Raw genomic sequence first — 22,008 nt, 5'->3', positions numbered from 1 at the left:
AAATTCGTTAACATTGTTTTGTTAATTCATTTATTATTTTTTTGCGCTGAACTGAAGGAAATTAAACCCAGTTAAATCTATAAGATAAATAATTTAAAAGTTATAATAGTTATTTTTTAATACAAAGCATTGCATTTTATCAAATAATTTTGCATATGAAAAATTAAAAAAAATTAAAAAAAAAAGCTTGTAGCTGATGAATTGTTAGTTCTTTTGACTCTTGTTTGGTATCATACGACTCGAAAAGCTACGTCAGAAATAACACGGCAATAGCTCTCTTATACCCTTCCTTACTCTAACCAACTACAGTCAATTTTTTTTTTAAATATATATAATTGAGTACTAAATGATAAGAAATCTACTTATAGTGAGATAAGGGTTGTATCGNAAATAACAGGGCAATTGCTCAATAGCTCTCTTATACCCTTCCTTACTCTAACCAACTACAGTCATTTTTTTTTAAATATATACAATTGAATAATAAATGATAGGAAATCTACTTACAGTGAGGTAGGGGTGGTATCGATGACTTCCACTCAACAATGCTGAATTTGCCATTCGATGAAGCACATTCTTTAATTCTATGGGAAAGAAAAATTAGAAATTACGTTATTTAGTATGAAAAAAAAATATTTTTAAAAATTAGGAGTTCCGCATACAAAAGGTATAAGTAAACATAAGGGATTTTGATACACACGCTCGCACACACACATGCACATACATACATATATATAAATATATATACTTTTCCCTTTCTTTTCTTATGTTTCTCTCTGGCTACTATATACGATTAAGAAATCTTTATATTAACTCTTAAGCAATGTGGGTGCGAAGACTTGGATTCAAAATTGTTTGAATACCGAACTTTAGTTGACGGTTTATTTTAGCAAAATAAATAAACAGTAACTCTTTTCAGTGATAAAAATTGTAAAAAAAAATTGGCATAATCACTTTAAAAATAAAGGAAATTGAATATGAAAATTACTAACTTTTAGAACGAAATTGACGAAGTTCGTCATCCGTATCTTCCCCATCTTCTAGATGCAGAAAGAGGCCTGTTGGGGTTGAATCGGGTGTAGAAGATGGTTCAATATTCGAGGATGCAGACTCACTTGGAATGGAAACAATTTCCTCGGAAGTTTGAATTCCAGTGCTGGATTTCACGCTACAAGCCAAGAATCAATAAGCGATCAAATGATTGGTTATTATATTGAAATATATTTTACTTTAAAAGTGAAATGCTCCCCAAGCTTGTTTCCCTTATTTTTTTTTCTTGTTAAAGGTGGTCATTTTGTCAGATTTTTACTAGGTAAGTATCAGTGCCGATGGAGGGCGTTTTCATGCTCCGGGTGATACTGAAAATGACGCCATGAAAACTAAATTACAATTTTGGAGAAAAAAATTTTAATTCGCTTAAAAGTAAAAACTTGCCGGTATGGAAAATTGTCTTTCTTATTCTATATCGAGTTTATTAACCCAAAATAATCATTTAGGAAACATAAGAACATGATAAATAACAATTAACGCATTCAAATTCTGAAGGGAAAAAAATCATTAGTTTAATTAAGACGACATCATCACAAACATTCCAGAATATTTACTACTGGCAAAGTATTTAATGAGTATAATCTTATGATACACAAATACATAAACATTAAAATTAAAACAGTTTTATAGATTCTACAAAATTAATTATTTGTGTGGTTTTATTCTTGATTAAAATTATTGTATTTTGCCTTCAATGCGTCATCATTTTGTTGAAAATTATTTTTAAAAAAAATGAAAAATTGTTGCCGCTGACATCCGTGAAACAATTTGTGGGTTCATGAACAACTCATTAAATGATTGGACTAAAATGCTCTTCAAATACATAAACAAATTCACAGCTGCTGACTATTTAATACACCTTATATTGACTGATTCCTTACATTCGTCATTCTTAATTCATTCATCGTAACAGTTCTCATTACGAAGCGAACTTACAATAAAATATTTGGGAAGAATACTATCAGAAATGTAACCTTCAAAATAAATTAAGAATGATCTCGTAAAACTGTATTAACGAAAGAATGAACGGTCGTTACAGTAATAGGAAAATATCAATTGATTATACTGGGAGTTAAAGAGACGTTTACATAAATATTACTGCTAATTACGTGAAGAATTGCGTCTTACGTGATTCTTTCGCAAATTTGATTCTTTTGGTTTGGCGGATTTTCGCCTTTTTAAATGTTTGGAACCTCGCCGGAATCTGCTAACATTTGGATTCTTATTCACGCGATATCAAGCATTGATTTTCGTATTTACCCGATTTAAAATCTACGCGCTGCGATTCGTATTCACGTTATTTAAAAATCCAATATCACGATTTACATTTACGCGCTTTTAAAATCCACTATTGCGATTTGTATTCACGCAATTTAGTGATTATGCTAAGTGATTCGTATTTGGGTTATTTAAAACTTTAATATCGCGATTGATATTCACGCAATTATAAAATCCAATATCGTGATTCCGGTAGGAAGTAAGTTTCTCCTAGAATATCAGCGTTTTCCTCTTTTTCAAAATATATTTTGAGCTGCTTCAATATGGAATCGTTTGCATTGCATCTGAGGAAAATATAGAAAGCTCAGAATTATTTAAGACGGTCTTTTGGAGATAACAGGCAAATCTGGCATCCTTGAAACATACTTTCCTGGCCGAACATTTGTGATGCAATCTTTGTATTTTTAAACCGTGAAGAAGACCTTCATATCTTGGAATTCCTCTCTATGCTTTCTACATTTGAAATGAGGATAAGATGCTATTTTATAATGTGCACTTCAGGTTACTGATGCGGACGGCATATTTCCATGGATGTTCTTTTAAACCTTCAGGTCATTATGGTCTACAGAATGTAGTACGAGATTAAGGTAGGGGATTGTTCAAGACTACCGGAGGTAGGTGGGCGGGGGAGGGGGTCCGCAGGAAAATGCTGTCACTTATTCAAGATACAAATTGTTCTGCAGGACTTCGTTTGTTCTGCGACGTACGTCACAGCTTTAGGCACTTTCTGCTTCTGGGCTCCCGGCGAAGAGTAATTAAAAATAAAACTTCACACTATACTACATATTGTTTTGAATCATTTTCACGCTTCTTTATTTTGGTCATTTATTTAAATGTGTAATAAAAGGGATCAGCTCAGAAAAATTAGTTAAAATTGTTTGAATTGCGGATATAGTGAACTCTTGCGTCCATAGTGCACCGAAATGGTCCCTTGAGCTGGGTTCGACTGATTTTACATTATATATATATATATCGTTTCTTTCTTTTTTTTCTTAAGCGTATCTTACTTTCCAACATTTCAGAATATTTCTTACCTGCATTTTTTTGTCAGCAAAAGTCTTTCATAGGCATGGATTTTCGCCTGGAGCTCCATAACTTCTTTTTGATGGTCGATCTCCATTTTCTTCATCCGTTCTATCAGTGAAGCCTCCTAAAAAACAAACCCTTTTGAATAAAAACCTCTTTAATTTACAGAACAAAAATGGAAAGATGTCATGCCATAATTTGATTCCAAACCATAATAAACATATTAAAATATATTAAAATTCATTAAACAGAAAATAAAATGCATTTACCCTTTCATTGACTGTTCTTCTACTTTCCAAAATTGCGTAGCGGCTGCTACTTCTGCGAACAGCTCTGTAAAAGAAGAACATTTATTTGACTCAACTACCAGTTGCAGAAGACATTTAATAAAATAAAAAATCTATTATGCTCAAATTTAAGTTGAAATTTAGCTCAAAGGGAAATTAATTTATTATTGGGTCTTTAAATTGAAGATGCAGTAAAGAGATAAATTGTTAAATTGTTTAATCTGTTGACAATAAAAAAACTCTTTTTTAAAAAGACTTTCCTAAAAAGTGTATTAGTTATAATGGTTAGAATAAAAAGTACTAGTAGTAATAGTAAAAAAGTAATAGTTTTTTTAACTTTTCATGTAAGAAGCTTAGTGCTGTGGGGTAGGCAGAGAGCCCAAAAGCGAGAATAAAATCTCGAAATTCGCATGCTCCGACAACACGCTGACGTAAAATATCCTCAGTGGTATACAGATCATGGGTTCGAGTCCCCTTGCCATCAGGCTAACCGTGGAAGGTTTTCATGATTTTCCTCTCCATATAACGCAAATGCGGATTAGCTTCATCAAAAAGTCCTTCACGAAGGCAAATTTCTCCTGTTTTCTGGATTGCGTTGAAAATTACAAGGCTATGGAGTTGAGCAATAGTAGTCGTAAGCCCAAGCAATTCTGTTCAATGACAGTTATAAAATAAAATTGCTGCACATGAGCCTTGGTGGCTTAGAGGATAAACCTCGCCCATATTTTCAATGGCTTCCTATGATGGACCTCTCTAAGCTTCCTGTAGAGAATTGGGTGTCTATATTTTGTAATAATAATCGTAGACAAAAATGATTCTCGGACCAATATTAAAAGCCATTCTAGGACCAATATCAGAAAATCTAGACATCCCAATATTGGTCTCATAAGAGCCCCACGTTGATCCAATTTTGAATGCAAAATTGTTGTTAGAAATGTTGCATGTAAATAAGTATACAAAATAATACAATCTGCATTGTATTATGAAATCTTCAGTCATATTTACTTGTAATTTTATTATTTGCAGTCATGTTACAAGTAATCATGATGACATAAGAAATGAGTACTGCATAGACGATTACAGTTGTAGTCAAAGTTTTGTGATCAATTAATATACTCTATTACATTTTTTCCAAGCTCTGTTAAAAGTTGTTCCTATTCATCACAGCGTGTTAAAATACGATGATTAAATCAAAAGTTATTGTGTTCCAATTCTTTTTATTTTGCGTACTGTATAATAAATATATTTTTAAAGTTATTCAATAATTATGTTTAAAAGTAGTAGTGTTTCTTATTTACCTTGTAGTGATTATTTATGGATATTAAAACTGAATTTCCTATATATGGGTATTAAAAGCACATTTTTTTTAAAAGCTGTGTTATGGAATTAAATACGGCTACAAAACAGGGCCCATAGCTTAATATAGTGAAAGGGTTTATGAGCTGCATCCGTTTTCGTAAAAACACATATTAAGCAGCTCCCATTTTTATATAGATGCCTTTCAAGCTGCGTCTCTTTTCGTAAAGACGCATTTTAAGCGGCTCCCATTTTCGTAAAAAGCGCATATCAAGCTGCATAAACACACGCATTTTGAGATTTGTTCGTTTTCATAATCATGCATTCAGAAATATGTCTATTTCTGCAAACACGCGATTTGAGCTATGTCCAGATTTAAGAACTTACCGACTATGTGCTATGTGCGATTTTATATTTTTTATTTTGGCAACAAGTCCAGTAAACAAAGTTTTGGATCGATATCCAGTGACGACAATTTGTAAATGTTTTGGGGTTTACCCAGAATCCAAGCTTTATGATTAGTGTTCATGTTAAAGTATTATTGATAATTATTGAAAATTCCTTAATGTCACAATAGTGATTATTTCATAAATTCAAATAAATCTCTAAAAATTGTTTTTATATAATGAAATGGATTAAATGAACTTACATTTCCTGGCGATACAGCTCTCTTTCACAGACGATGTTGAACTTATTCAGAAGGTTTCTAAACATGAAAATAACAAATAGGATAATTAGCACAATAACAATTGACGCATGTTATTAGTTCCTAGAATAGCTTAAGAAAAATTAACGCTTAGTACTTCCTACAAATTAAAAAGACTTAATCTTCCTCTAAAACTTCGAAATAGTTTTAATTTAGACGATGAACAAAAATGCTTTTTTCATGGTGAACTGAGTTATTAACTATCATGACATTGATACATTTAAAAAAAAAAAATAAAAGAATTCAAGCTTATATTTTCAGCTTTTTTTGGTCCCTGAGTATCAATGGATTCACGAACGCTGTTTTATGTTATAGCAATGCTTCATTTTTTTCTATTGGAATAAATGTATCAACTCAGAAAGCATGTAACGACAACCGTGTCGACATTGTTACGAAAATGTTTGTACCAAAAACCTTTTTTTTTTTTTCAAATAAAGCAAAAATATTTCAAACCTTTCATCATAAAAGGATTAAAAATTATTTTTTTAAAAGCTTTTTTAAAAAGCACTTAGATAAAATGGTCTCATAGATCCATAATGACGTTTTAAATGACGTCACACTAGAGATTGTCCATTAAAATTTCATGAGAAGGTGGAGTTAAGCTGAGCATACAAGACTTTACGAAAAGAAACCTTAAAATTTCCTAGATTTAAGATTATTTTCATCTTGAGACTAACTCTATTAAAGGATTTTTTTCACGTTGAAAAACCCTAAGACAACCTCGAAATAAGGTTTTTATGTACATAGAAGGACTGTTGCACTGATGAAGGTTGCCCTTTGAGCATCCGAAACAGCTGTCTGCTTTCTTAAATTTTTTGTGCTCCTAAACGTTGTTTTACCTTACTTTGTATTCCAGCACAAAGGTCGCCCTTATGTGTATTTATAGAAGGTTGTGTTTTGGATTAGGTAGTGTGTAGAACAGAGCAAATTGTCACAGATCTCGTTTGAAGGTTTACACAAAAACCGCATAACAGATCTTTTTAGGTTTACATTAATTAATTTTTGCTGAGTGAAAAATAAACCTTAATTTGCTATCTGGGTATGAATCAGAGACTTGATTATCGAACAGGTGAGCGATTATTGAATAGATAAATATGTCAACGAAAACGAAACAAAAATGGAAGAAAATCAACACTTCAATGAATCAATAAAATAACGAATAAATAAACAAGCGACTAGGAGTTCAAAGAATCATTGATTACTGATTCGCTTCTCAGCGATTCATCGATTCATTATTTCCTTAGTACTCTAATTCAGCAATTCGCAGTTTTATTTTCTTACTAACAATTTGATTCATCTTTACTCGCTTTCATCCCTTCACTGATTCATTAAATTTCTGTTTATTTCCCTTGATGCGTTGATCCATTTTTTAATATGCTCATTTATTTTTGATACATCGATTCACTATTTTTTGTTAATTTAATGATTCATTATCCTCTGATTCATTCATTTATTAATTTGCTCATTCATGGATTTGAAGATCCTTGAATTTCATTCTTAGACTTATTCTACACTTGTTTGGACATTTTATTACATTCCATCTTTCACTGTTACGTGTGAGCTAAAAGTTGCCGAAATAGTATTTTAGTTCGAGTCTTTCCTAACATTTTTAGTAAAAAGGGATAGACAGTGAAAGTGTCGTTAGATGATATTTTACAACTAGAAACAGAAGAAACAGAAATAAAAGTGAGGAGCGAATTAAAATTAACCAGATTTTTATCAGTTTTACCAAACACATCAATTAATGGACAGTTGTAACTCTTGGGCCACACATATCACAACTATCGAAGGACAACTGTAATCAAGGAAGTGCTAAAATGTGCAATTATAAGCGGTTTTACGTTTTCCGATGCGTACATTTTTGCAGGAAACGAAATCTTTATCCTTCTTATAGACCAATTACCCCATAGAAACTTAAGTTAACTATTAAGTTAAATACGATTAAGGTACACATAACAACAAATAAGCGTTTTAACGGGGAAAAGTTTAACATTAGTTTCCTATAAAATAATTTGGTTTCTAAATTTTATTCGTATTAGCAGGTTATTCGATTAAGTGACTGTACTTGAAACATATTTCGAAAGAATGAGAAGAGTTTTAAATGTTTTGGAAACAAAAGAGTACCATGCAAGAAACAGTCTGGCCAAAAAAACTGATTGCTGCGGAGTCACAACTGATGTCAAACACAAAGAGATTGAAAATCCACCTAAACATTTGAGACGACAGTTTGCTTAAACAAATCGAAGTGAAATAAGGAAACTAGTATAAGAAGTTGGAAACTAGGTTTCTGTATAATTTAGAAAGCCCCAAGTATTATCTGGATGATATGGAAATAATGTAGCGGTACTTGCTAAAAGTGAAGCATTGCTAACATGATGAAAAAGAAAATGGAAAAACAAGCAGAGGTAAACTACATAAAACCTATCAATAAGGCTGAAGCAGCGTGGAAATGGAATAGCAGCATCTAGTGATATTATAAAAGATATATTATATTAGAAGTAGAAAACAAAATACGAATCCAATATCAAGATGTTATAAAACGCAAAATGATGGTTAAAGAGGATACTAAGGAAAACAACAAATTAAGGGTTGCCTCTGAATCACAAAGAAAAGAGCAATTTTGACCATTTATCAGTAATGCGCTTGCGTAGTGCAAACGTAAAACTTACCCGTTTTCGAATTGGTCACACCTGGTTGGCACACCTTCATCTGCTGTTTGGAGAACCTCCCCTCCTCACAGCAATAACCAATATCGTTCCTCTCACATATTTTAATAACCCTTTAACCAGCATCGTTTAACGTGTTTCGGAAGATCTATTTTATGGATGCAAGATTTGATAGATGTAGCATTTTTGCGTATTTACGTGCTGTTGGTATTCGTAACTGTATGTAAAGCTTTTAATACATCCACAATTCCTTTTTGCAAACAACCTATCACCTTCATACCATATTAATTAATTCGTGTATTTTATATTGCATTCATACATTTTATCTGATTTTATTCACCTTGTCAAGTTAATTTTTCTCAAGACGTAATGAAGGAAGTAACCTTAACAATTCTTTGAAATCAATGGAATGAAAAGCAAAAATTCTATGACGAATTTCATCAAATCAGACCGTTAATTTACAAAATAAATAGTTTCAGGTAAATAGGCATATGCTAATATACATATTATATATTGGTCATAAACGATTATCACATAGACATTGGTTCATTTAGTAAAAAGTGTTCACTCTAATTGCGGAGAATCATTAAACACATCTGGACCTGGTGTTCTAATTTAAAAATTATGAGACGTTATTTTAATTGTAATTTTTCTAGCTTATTTACTATGCTTGGTGGTCAGCACTTGGTAGTCATTTTGACCTAGTGGTTCTGATTTTAACCACGTTACAGTAATTTTAACCTAGTTTTGGGAGCGGTATAGCAAAAACAATCCAAAATTTTACATTAATCAATCAATCCCACTTGGTAATGTCAAATAGTAAAAATCGACTGATGAAATGATCCTTAAGAAAGTCTTCACAAAAATGTTAAATTCTTTCTCCTATAAAATATTTTCTATTTCATTTTAATTTTACGTTTACTATTTATCAAGGAAACAAATTGATTTCTAAATTCAATCAATTTCACACTAAGAAAAATTTTAAAACATGTATGGAACGCTTAAAAAACAGCAAATTGTTCTTTTAATTTCAGAAGAATTTTTTTTAAATATTGTAGATTAAATGCACATATGTTAAGAAAAGAGTGTGTAGAATTAAGAAGATTATTAATTTAAAAATTTGTAGCATAGGTCCATTTTTTATGATACACTGGGAGGTATATTTATGGCTGTGAATGGCTTAAATAAATGTCTTAAATATGAATCAATTACTATTGATGAATATATTATTCAAAAATATCAATGCAACAAGAAATCGGTTGCTTGGTTAGATTATTTATCAAAACTATACAATTAAACTATACGGCGTGTTTCAAATGGAGGCAAAAAAATGGTGGTGATTTAGTTGAAGTTTTACGGAAAAGCCGACAACTGAGGAAGTGAAATTAGAAATTTTAAATACATGAAACTTATTAAGTATGGCGTTTTTTAAAGAGCAACCGTTACGAAATAAGTTTTGCGGAAACGCAGACTAAGGAAGTGAAATTAGTTAGTGAAGAGACATAAAATTTATTAAGTAAGGCATTTTTTAAAGAGCAACAAATGAACTCTTTAAAAATTATCTTTGGTTTTTAGAAATGAAATTAGAAACGCATGATAAATTCAAAGAAGTTGCTGTAATTAATTTACGTCGCACTAGAGCTGCACAATGGGCTATTGGCGACGATCTGGGAAACATCCCGGAGGATGATCCGAAGACATGCCATCACAATTTTGATCCTCTGCGGAGGGGATGGCACCCCTGATTCGGTAGCCCGACGACCAGTGCGCGAAGTCGAGCACTTTACGGTAGCACAGTTTAACGAGGACCAATACCGCACACCCTCGGTCCCTACGCAGACTGATCCAAGTGGTCATCCCACACACTGATCGCGGGCAGTGATGCTTGACTTCGGTGATCTGCTGGGAAACGTTTCTTAACGATCAGTCCACTGCGGGACAAATTCAAAGAAGATAAAGACTTTAAATCTAGTTAAAAAATACAAATTATATGCAAGAATACTGTTATAGATAAATTAAAGATGGAACTTGATGAATTCGAAAGAAAAAAAAATCAGGTTCCTTAAAAGTTTAATTAATTTATGGGTGAGTTCGGACATGCTATGGTTCATATACTACTTCTAAACACCAACCGGCAGTACAAAAGTATAGAGATAAACATATAAAAAGTGGTTTGAACAATAGGGGGCATAGGAAAAAGTTCGAACAAGTTAATAAAAGTAGGGTTATAAGAAGCGTTTTAGGGGTTTGGCAGAAATCTCTGGGCAAAAAAAAAAAGTTAGTTATGATAGATTTCAAAAAGTATAAGAAAGCATTTGATACTAGAAATATCATTAACTAAATTATTAGAATTTTTTTGAATGTAGAACAATTCCTAACAAGTCAAGGTCGGTAAAGGAGGAGTAGCGTTGAGTGATTTTATCAGCTCAAATTCCAATTTAGAATTCCAACTATCTAGGGTTGTAGAAGATCGTTTAATATCTTTATTTCGGTCATATATTTCATGTTAAGTTGAAATTTAAGGGTAATACATAGATTAAGGAGCTATCATCAGTTGTTCTCGCTGATATTTTCTAGAACTACAAGTTATTTTGTGTTGATAAATCAGATAGTTCTTCTCCAAGAGCGTTTATCAATTGAAAGTCAAATATATTTTTAGAGACATGAATCTGGGATTTAAAAAAATGCCCTTGCAAGTAGTTTCCAAATATTAATGTTCAAAAACACCTCACGTGATTTTTTCACTACTCTTGAATAAAATTTTTAATTAACAGTTTGCGATGGGTATTAAGACTATGCTTAATCGCTGTAATACTGGACTTAAATATAATATCAGAAAATAAAACCATCCATTTTATTGCAAAATCCACTCCAAACAGGTTTGCTCTGTCGTAACGCAATTAACAGATCAACCAATTAGCAGATGGAATGGGAAACAAAAATCTATAACAAATTAACAAATGCCATGAAATCAGACCATTTGTTACCTCTTTTAAAAGAATAAATGAGCATACTTCATCTTTGCTATACGTGATTATCATATAGACACATTTTACTAAACAAACCAGTTTACATGATTGCTCTAGTTGCAGAGAATCATAAAGCCCATCTTGACCCGATGTTCTAATTTCAAAATTATGAGGAGTCGTTACTTTAATTGTGACTTTTCAAGCTCATTTATTTTACATGGGGCAACGATAAAACATTATTCTTAAAGAAATTGCTTACTTCTCCTTAACATAGTAACCAAGGTTTTATATCGAGCAAATGCTCAGCCCTGTATTTTTCTTTTGTGCAAGATTGATTGATTGATTGATTGAATGTAGAGTTTAATGGCACAAAATCCAAATGTGGACATGCTGCGCCAAACAATATGTTTATACATGTCAAAATTGAAGTGCATACTTATTTTCCTAAATATAATTAAAAATTGATAAAATCATACTTTTGTGCAAGAAAAAAAAATACTCCCTATCTCTGAAACAAGTATCTGACAATTTAATACAAAATATGTCTGATCTCCTCTACATGTAAACAAAAAGTACTGAGAAATAAATAGATACATGGTGCGCGGAAATTCTGGAAAAATATGAAGAAAAAATATTTATTTTATTTATTACAAATGCCCAGAAGATTGGCAATGACGCCATTAGTTCTCTGGCCTCTCTGAACATTACAATTTAAGAGCACAAGTCAAAACACGAGTCAAGATGAGTAACATCAAAAGAATTAAATAAATCTAATAGAAATCAAATAGAATCAATCATAGAAATCCCTTTCTAAATTAAAAGCCTCATTAGAAGAACTATTCGCGTCTTATTATTTTTAATTTTACTGTAACATACATTCTGTTAATATAAATACAATTATTGGAGAGGATAATTTATTAGACAATAAATAAAATATACGCATATAAATAAAAGTTAGATTTAAAATCGAGCATTTACCTGAAACCAGTGACACACGGACCGGCAAATCTTTTGATTTCTATCATGGTTAAACCTTGGAAAAACCTTCAAATTTTCATCTATTATAGAAAATGCATATTAATAACAATAAATAAAACATGATAACGATTAAAAAACTGAAATGATAAGATAATGATTGATTAAGAAACCTCATTCGAGTCCAAAAAATATACCGACTGAAAATAACACCCGGCATGTTTCAATGGCTCTAAAATAGGCTACCATTTTCAAGACAAGTTACTTTACAGTTTCCAAAAATTTTTACATAGCATGTTTTTTCTCTCCCTCCAGTTTGATAGAAAATTGCTTAGATCCTCTCTTGTTTTGAATCCAAAGTCATCTTTAGGTCAAAATTAAGTTTATCAAATCAGATTTGATAATAAGTGGGGGGCATTTATGACACACCTTGTCATAATCCCAGCGATGACTGGTTGATAAGAATTCCACACCAGCACTGACAACACTGTGGGAGTTATCGACCATGCCAACCTTCATCTATCAAAAGGAACCTCTTGATTGAATCAAGTTAGCATGCCTTATATACCAGTGAAGTGATGTTTAATATTTGTAGTGGTAGTTACCTCAGTGGTACACGGATCATAAGTTAGAGTCCCCTTGTCATAACCCAGGCTAACCGTGGGAGGTTTTCGTACTTTTCCTCTCCGTGAAAAGCCAATGTGGATTAGGTCCTTCAAAAAGTCCTCCACGGACGCAAATTTTTCCTCCCTGTACTTCACTCAGTAGTGTTCTGGATTGGATTTAAAATTACAAGGCTACGGAGTTGAGCCCAAAAAATTCTGTCAGCTATTCAATGACGGTTATGAAATAAAATCGCTGCACATGAGCCTTGGTATCTTAGAGGGTAGACCTCGTAATAAGGTTAAACGGGTTGATACGAATTCTACACCGAGCTCGCACCGACCACAGTGCTGCTGCAACATATCCTCATTAGTGGATGGATCAAAGGCCCCTTGCTACGTCAGGCTTACCGTGTGAGTTTTTCGTGGTTTTCTTCACCATATAACTCAAATATGGATTGATTCCATCAAAAAGTCCTCCACGATGGACAAATTTCTTGATCCAGGAGTTTCTTTGCTTTCTGAATTGGGTTCGAAATTAAAAGACTACGGAGATAAACATTAGTCGAAATTCGGTCGGATGCTCAATGACATTTATAAAGTAAGTTCTATTCATGAATGACCAACCCTCTTTCAATATCAATAACTTTCAAGGACTCACTTTTGATTGAAACTTTATATGCATTAGAGATACACTTTAAGACAGTTCTTCTCTTAAAATAATAAAGCGCCAGCTGATTTTGAGAATTGTTCTGCTTACACATTTCAAATGCTGGTTTAATTATCACTACGTTAAAGAACTACCAACAAGGACTTGAGTTCGATTCATTGAAGTATTTTACATTTAAATTGAAGGTTTGAATTGAATTGAATCTTTACATTTAAATTGAAGTATTAGTTCACGATTTTAGTTTCTTCATTATTCAGTTTATGTAGCAAATGGCTTTAATAATGGTATTTATTAGCAGTGATTATAAATATTATAAAGTTAGATTTAAAATGGTTTCTCCCTAAAGTATTGGTTTAGTAAGACTCGGCGACGTTTATTTCATGCAGGTGAAATATGTTAAGAAATTTATGAAATTCTAAAACCTTAATTGAAGAAAACTCTCCTTGTTTGAACGAAACTTTCATCAACGAATTGGGAAAAAATTCTCATATAAAAGTAAATTTCTTTGAAAAATAGTTCTATAAAAATATGAATAGCACATTATCTTAAAAAAGTAATTTAAAAAAAAGCAAAAAAATATGAAGATGGTTGCAAAATTTGATATATTTCAAGTGCTCTATAGTAGGCACCAAAACTCAAGACTCACCAGACGTGAGCGAAGAAAGTTACCTAAAAGCAAAATTGTCAAAATTGCCAACAAAAAATAAAAAATGAAAAGTGTTGCCGAGAGTGAAGTAAAATATAAAATAGGGCAAAAAATATAGCTATAGCCCTGAGAGGGACATCAGGACCCACCCCCAGTGGAGCGATAGCTGGGAACTTATGCCACCAATAAATGAATTGGCATTCATAATAGTAAAACAAGATTAAGATGAGCTGGTGTCACAGATATGGTAATAATTTAGCGTTATCAAAGTTTGATTTGTACCCAAGATTCCAACAATGCGGCAATAGATGATTTATCGCATATTTGAATATAAAAATATCTTCTCATATCATATACAAACATATGTTCCTTAGTCTGAATCTTAAAGGGTGTCTGGTTTGTCTAATGTAGCTAAGATTGCACTGGAGAGGTATTCCTTTTTATTTTATACTCCCTCTTGGCTACGGCGGTACTTCCAGTTTTGTTTTTCATCACTTTTTTTCCATTTTTAATAGGCAATTATATATTTTTTGTTTCAAATCCTTCTTGTTTTCGTCATTTATGCCTGACTAATCTTGAAAGCGGGTGCCTATGTTTGAGCGCTTGAAGCATTTGCTTCAAATGTATGAAGTATGCAATAAAAGTTGGCATGCTTCAAACGCTCAAACTTAGGCCTTTATTAAAACTCGTCAAAGGTGAATGACTGGTAAAGTAAAATTTTGACCTCTCAAAACATATTTACTTTTATTAATAGCTTAATATTTTTTTAAACCAATGAAGTCTTTTTTTTTCGTTTTAGTTTCTTTGAATTATTACTTAGTTACATGGTATATTAAGTTCGCCTCGATTTAATTCAGTCAATTTTTCGAGTGATATTAAAAGAAGTTTTTCATGAGATAATTGAATAGACTCTTAGATTAAGAAAATAAGTTCAATGAGGCAGCGAAGATCCCATAGCCACAGAATAAAAGTTTATTAAATAAAAGAACAATTATTTCATAGAAATTAATGTTTCTGTCCTACTCAAAATTGCTGGAAATTATTTATTAAGTTATAGATTCCACTACTTTTTGAAGATTACGAAATCTCTTTAAACTTGAAGATTTGATAAAAGAAGACACCCGAAATCAGAAATGAAGCAAATCAAAATTAAACTTACTGAGTTAGAGTAATATTCTTAAATATTCAACTTAATCGCAAAATATTCTCAAATGAAAATTAAGAATGATTTATAAAAAAAACGTTTAAAAATGCTCCTATACAAAATNCTCTCAAAACATATTTACTTTTATTAATAGCTTAATATTTTTTTTAACCAATGAACTCATCTTTTTCGCTTTAGTTTCTTTGAATTATTACTTAGTTACCCATAGCCACAGAATAAAATATTAAATAAAAGGACAATTATTTCATAGAAATTAATGTTTCTGTCCTACTCAAAAGTGTTGGAAATTATTTATTAAGTTATAGATTCCACTACTTTTTGAAGATTACGAAAATTCTTTAAAATTCGATGATGACCCGATTGAAGATTTGATAAAAGAAAACACCCGAGATCAGAAATGAAACAAATCAAAACTAAACTTACTGAGTTAGAGTAATATTCTTAAATATTCAACTTAATCGCGAAATATTCTCAAATGAAAATTAAGAATGATNAGAAGACACCCGAGATCAGAAATGAAGCAAATCAAAACTAAACTTACTGAGTTAGAGTAATATTCTTAAATATTCAACTTAATCGCAAAATATTCTCAAATGAAAATTAAGAATGATTTATAAAAAAAAACGTTTAAAAATGCTCCTAGACAAAATTTATTTATTTTCTTAGAATACTTTATTAAGGAAAAGACTTGTTTGAAATGACCGTTGTAGACATAGTAAATGAAGTTATTCTTTGTGTAACCAAGAAACGATTGTTTATTGGTTTATTAAGTCCCGCAGAGGACACGGCTCCCAGCAGATCACCGAAGTCATATTTGTCATATTTAGATATGACAACTATGAATGTCTAAATATGACAACTTGACAAATGCTCATAATTGAGCATGTGAACTATCTTTTTTATTGAATTGTAATGAATAGGTTTTCAGTACAGGTGAGTTAATTGTGAATAACTCTATATAAAATAGAATTTAATAAAAAAAAAGCTAATAAAGGGAGGTTTTAAAATCAATGCCACACTTTTTAATAAAAAACCAGCTAATCTGGCCTTTTTTGTGACCCTGCCATCACTGATCATAGGACAAAGTCATTTCACTCATTATATTACATTATTAACTGTTATATGTTATGTTATTAACTGTTACAACTAATAACATAATAATGTCATATTACATTATTTTGTTATTAACTGTTGCTTCGATACTTTATTATTTAATTATTATAGTAATTTTAAATAATTTTCTTTCTTTAAAACTTTTGGATTTTGTAAGTTTGATTTAGGCAATTTTCTGGAGTTAATTTTTTCTTTGTAAAGTATTATTATATAGATTTCAACAGTTTGCGAAGTTTTTTGGTGTGTCATATCAAAAACCAGTTTTTGACATCAAAAACTCAACCCTGATTACTTACAGCTAACAGGAATTCATTATAATGTTCAACACCGTAGCCTTGTAATTTCAAACCCAAACCAGAAGACAAGGGAACTCCTGGATCAAGTATTGGGAGAAATTTGCTCCTGTGGAAGACTTTTTGATGGAACCCGCATTCGCGTAACAAGGAGTGTTTTACCAAACAGCAGGAAAAAGAATGTTTCATANGTTTTACCAAATAGCAGGAAAAAGAATGTTTCATAAATTTTTACCCGACTCGGTTGTTGTATGGACTTGGAACTATAAAATTAAAGGTGGAACGTTTAGACATCTCACAAATCAGTTAGAATTTGTCACAATTTACTGGAATCGGAGATGACTTAGAATATTGAAATATACATCGAAAACATTAAAACACTCCACACGCAAGAATCGATACACATACACTATTTATTTTCTCAAGCTCAATGAATAATTAATTAGAATTAAACACTGTGGACTTAGAATTAAACAAGGAGAAAAAATCTCCCATAATTAGCCTTATGGCAAAGGGAGTCCAATTCATGATCCGTATACCACTGCGAGGCGGGTGCAGCATTTGTATCGACCAGCGATTGCTTTGATTCGAACACTGGTCATCTCATTAGGAGGTGAGTGCTCTATCCTCTGAGTCACTACAGCTCCGATTCCGAATAATTAGAGCAGTGTTTCCCAAACTTATGACTTTTGTGTACCCTTTCTAAATTTTTCGAAACGCTGTGTACCACTAATAAAAAAATGAATGTACTTTTTACTATAAAAAATTTCACAAAAGTTAAAAATAACAACTGGATGTTGACACCACTAATTATTAACTGCTAACTCCGTAAAAAATAGCCAATAGATAAATACATAATCGTAAATTTTCATGGCTAGCTTTGCTTTCGAATAAAAATTTTTGAAATTTTCGTTTGTTGCAAGATATTTTGCATAAGAACGCGTACCCCCGCTAGACTGTTCCTGTACCCCTAGGGGTACGCGTACCACACTTTGGGAAACACTGAATTAGAGTATTCTGAACAGAGCTAAGTAGTACCATTCCTGATATTATTTAAAAAAAAAAATTATTTTAAACTTTGTTTTGTAAATTTTTTTTCGTAAGTTTGGCCAATCAAAACATTGACGGGTTTCCATAAACAAATTTTTTACTTTCTAAGGTTTTTATTAATCGAAAGTTTTTATTTTCGGTTTGATGGATCTTCAGAACATACTAAGCCAATCTGCAGAACATATTTGCAATCCAATAGAGCAATCCAAAATTGGTCTGCAATCTCAACACACTCAATTAAGATTATGATTGTAATAATTTGGCTAAATTTAGTAAGTGTGTGTATAAATTAAAACTTACAAATATAAAGTTGATCAAAATTATAACAAAGGAGTTTTGGCTGACAAAAAGTATTTACCTTAATTTGAATTTTAGATAAATGCATTTTTTCATTTCTTAATTTGAACTTTTAACGACTCTTACAACTTAACTTAAGGGACTCTTTTACTTAAGGGCACATCCGATCAGTGAGCATTAAAGTATACACTAAAACTTTAAATTTGTAACTAGATTACTAATACTATTTTTATTATAAAATTAATATTTTTATCGGGCAAATACTTTGCTTAAGCAAAATATTTTATGAAAAATGATTTTCAAGCAATTAGGAAAATAAAGTTCAAAAAGATTTGAAGTATTTTATTAGATATAATAAATTTTTTAAAGAGAATAATTTTTGCATAAATTTACATAAAATGAATCTAACATATGAATATAATTAATTTTATTTAATTACTTTTGATTATAGTAATTAAATAAAACTATTTTTTTTAAAAATGACTTTACTCATACCTTATCAAAGAAAAAAGATTTAATCTGTTACTCTAAACCTATATTTATTAATGATATTTTAATATTTAACAGTAAAACCATGTATGGTATGATTTTATTATTCAATACATGATAACAGACCATTGAAATACTATTGTAAAACATTTACGTTTAGAAAATTTAAAAAATATTTTACATTTGAAAACTGTAAAAAATTATACATAGAAAAACATTTTTTTTTATTTAAACAAAGANTCTTAATTTGAACTTTTAACGACTCTTACAACTTAACTTAAGGGACTCTTTTACTTCAGGGCACATCCGATCAGTGAGCATTAAAGTATACACTAAAACTTTAAATTTGTAACTAGATTACTAATACTATTTTTATTATAAAATTAATATTTTTATCGGGCAAATACTTTGCTTAAGCAAAATATTTTATGAAAAATGATTTTCAAGCAATTAGGAAAATAAAGTTCATTTATTAGATATAATAAATTTCTTAAAGAGAATAATTTTTGCATAAATTTACATAAAATGAATCTAACATATGAATATAATTCATTTTATTTAATTACTTTTGATTATAGTAATTAAATAAAACTATTTTTTTTTAAAATGACTTTGCTCATACTTTATCAAAGAAAAAAGATTTAATCTGTTACTCTAAGCCTATATTTATTAATGATATTTTAATATTTAACAGTAAAACCATGTATGGTATGATTTTATTATACAATACATGATAACAGACCATTGAAATACTATTGTAAAACATTTACGTTTAGAAAATGTAAAAATTTTTTACATTTGAAAACTGTAAAAAATAATACATAGAAAAACATTTTTTTTTATTTAAACAAAGAAACTTTGGATTAACATACTTTTATGAGCAACAACTTATGAATAACTAGGATACTATGCACTGGAAAAATATTCATTTTTATTTTATACTCCCCTCTTGGCTACCGCGGTATTTCTAGTTTTGCTTTTAACAATTTTTTCCGTTTTTCATTGGCAATTATAAATTTTTTTTTCAAATCCATTTTTGTCATTCATGCCTGGTTAATCTTTTAAATGGATGCCTATGTTTGAGAGCTTGAAGCATTTGCATCAAATGTATGAAGATGGTAATAAAAGTTGGCATGCTTCAAACGCTTAAACTTAGGCCTTTATTAAAACTCGTCAAAGGTGAATGACTTGTAACGTGAACTCTCAAAACATATTTACTTTTATTAATATCTTAATATTTTTTTAAGCCAATGAAGTCTTCCTTTTTCGCTTTAGTTTCTTGGAGTTATTCACTTAGTAAAACGGTATATTAAGTTCCAATTTATCTCGTGATATTAAAATAAGTTTTACATTAGGTAATTGAATAGGATCTTAGATTTAAAAAAATAATAATCAGTCCTAATTCATAAAAAAATCAATTAAAAAGTCTTTTTTTTTTAGTCAGCTTTAAAAACATTTTTTAAGGACTACAAAAAATTTGTGTAAGATTGTAATTTCAAAAGTTGAATGAGACAGCAACATGTCCCATAGGCACAGAATAAAAGTTAATTAAATAAAGGGACAATTATTTCATAGAAATTAACGTCTCCGTCCAACTCAAAATTGTTGGAAACTATTTATTAAATTATCAATACCAAAACTTTTCGAATATTACGAAAATTCTTTGAAATTCAATGATAATCAAATTGCTGAAGTTAGGGAAATACAGAATTAAAAAAACAAAATTTGATAAAAGAAAATACCCGAGATCAGAAATGAAACAAATCAAAACAGGACTTACTGATTTATAGAAATATGGTATATAAATATGGTACGCAAAAAAAGTTCGAAATAACCTTGGTAAAAGATTTGTTTGAAATGATGTTTATTGGTTTCATTTATTGGAATCACATAGAGTTGGAGGCTTATTTGCTCAATTTAGGCTTATAAACCTTTGTCAAATAGAGGAATATACATTCAGGGTAACAGCTGGATTCAATCCTGCTACCTTTTGAAATGAGCGATGTACATCTAGAAAATGAAGTTTTAGTTAGTCTTTGTGTAACCGTCAACAAAAAAGGATTATTATTGGTTTATTGGAATTACATACATTTGCCGACTCGTGTGCTCAGTTTAGCCTAATAAAACTTTGTCAAATGGAGGAACAATACAGATACTGACAGCACGAAGATACATCAAGGGTAATAGTAAGATTCGAACCCTCTACCTCCACGTCTTGCAGAATGTTTGGCTAATGATATCGCTCGACCAGGGATGTCTGAAGCAAAAAATGATAAACCTAAGTCTTTCATACAATTCAACATGTTCCGCAGTGGACTCATCGTTAAAACACGGTTCCCAGCAGACCACTGAAATCAAGCATCACTAGCTGCGGTCAGTGTGCGGGTGGGTGACCACTTGGATTAGTTTGCATAAGGACCGAGGTTGTGCGGTATTGGTCCTCGTAAAACTGCTCTACCGTAAAGTGCTAGCCTTCGCGTGCAGGTCGTCCGACTACAGAAGCAGGGGTGCCATCCCCTCTGCAGAGGATCAAAATTGGGATGGCATGTCTTCGGATCATCCTCAGGTATGTTTCCCAGATCACCGCCAATAGCCCATTGTGCAGTTCTAGTGCGACGTAAATGAACTACAACAACTACAATTCAACTATAAACCTAGCAACCCCTTGTAGAGTGGTGACGCTCGCATGGAGGTAGCTGGTTCGAATTCCGCTTTTACTTTTGATGCCTGTTTATGCTGTTCTTTTCAAAATTATGCTACCTATCCTTCAACTTGACAAATGCTTACAAACCCTAATTTTACAAACTAGCCTGCAAATGTTTGTGTACCAATCAGTAAATAAAATGAATAATCTAGCAGTTTCTCAGGTGGCTAAGAAGTTAGCGTGCCCGACAGCGAAGCTAATAGATGCGGGTTCAAATCCCGTTCAGAGCATGGATGTTTTCCCTGTGTTGTCCTCTGTTGTGATGTGTGAAGTGAATGCTTCTTTTTCCTAACAGCAGGCACTGAACTTTGAACAGCAGGCCGGAAGTGTTACTCATTTAACGTTAGCCAGTGAGCACCTGTGAACCAAAGTCACGGAGGCGAGCAAAATTACCCACGCTACACTGCAACAGATACCCGTTTACAGGTTGGGCCACATTCACACATCACGCAATAAAGAACAACACACATAGTTGTTGTTGTTGTTAATTTACGTCGCACTAGAGCTGCACAATGGGCTATTGGCGACGGTCTGGGAAACATCCCGGAGGATGATCCGAAGACATGCCATTACAATTTTGATCCTCTGCGGAGGGGATGGCACCCCCGCTTCGGTAGCCCGACGACCAACAACACACAGAGAGAAATATGCATGCCCGGAGCGGGATTCGGACCCGCAGCCATTGGCTTCGCAGTCAGGCACGCTAACCACTCGACCATCTGGCCGGTG

The 22,008-nt window shown here is 31.7% G+C and overlaps 1 protein-coding gene across 1 annotated transcript in view; it reads right to left on the bottom strand.

Annotated features, from left to right (window-relative positions):
• LOC107442420 (uncharacterized) overlaps positions 1-20,548 on the bottom strand; it is a 35,809-nt gene extending 15,261 nt beyond the window's left edge. Inside the window, exons 1-7 of the mRNA XM_071185900.1 lie at positions 20,356-20,548; positions 12,254-12,333; positions 5,584-5,640; positions 3,621-3,684; positions 3,360-3,475; positions 990-1,165; positions 505-581 (exon numbers count right to left, since the gene is read on the bottom strand). Coding sequence (XP_071042001.1) covers positions 505-581; positions 990-1,165; positions 3,360-3,475; positions 3,621-3,684; positions 5,584-5,640; positions 12,254-12,300 — 537 coding nt within the window. The 5' untranslated portion in view covers positions 12,301-12,333; positions 20,356-20,548. The remainder of the gene's footprint in view (positions 1-504; positions 582-989; positions 1,166-3,359; positions 3,476-3,620; positions 3,685-5,583; positions 5,641-12,253; positions 12,334-20,355) is intronic.
• Between the last annotated feature and the right edge of the window lie 1,460 nt (positions 20,549-22,008).

Source organism: Parasteatoda tepidariorum, chromosome 9 (assembly GCF_043381705.1).
Source record: "Parasteatoda tepidariorum isolate YZ-2023 chromosome 9, CAS_Ptep_4.0, whole genome shotgun sequence".
In the NCBI taxonomy this organism is placed as follows: domain Eukaryota; kingdom Metazoa; phylum Arthropoda; class Arachnida; order Araneae; family Theridiidae; genus Parasteatoda; species Parasteatoda tepidariorum.
The sequence above is the reverse complement of the archived record's forward strand: the minus strand, read 5'-3'. Positions and strand labels throughout refer to the sequence as shown.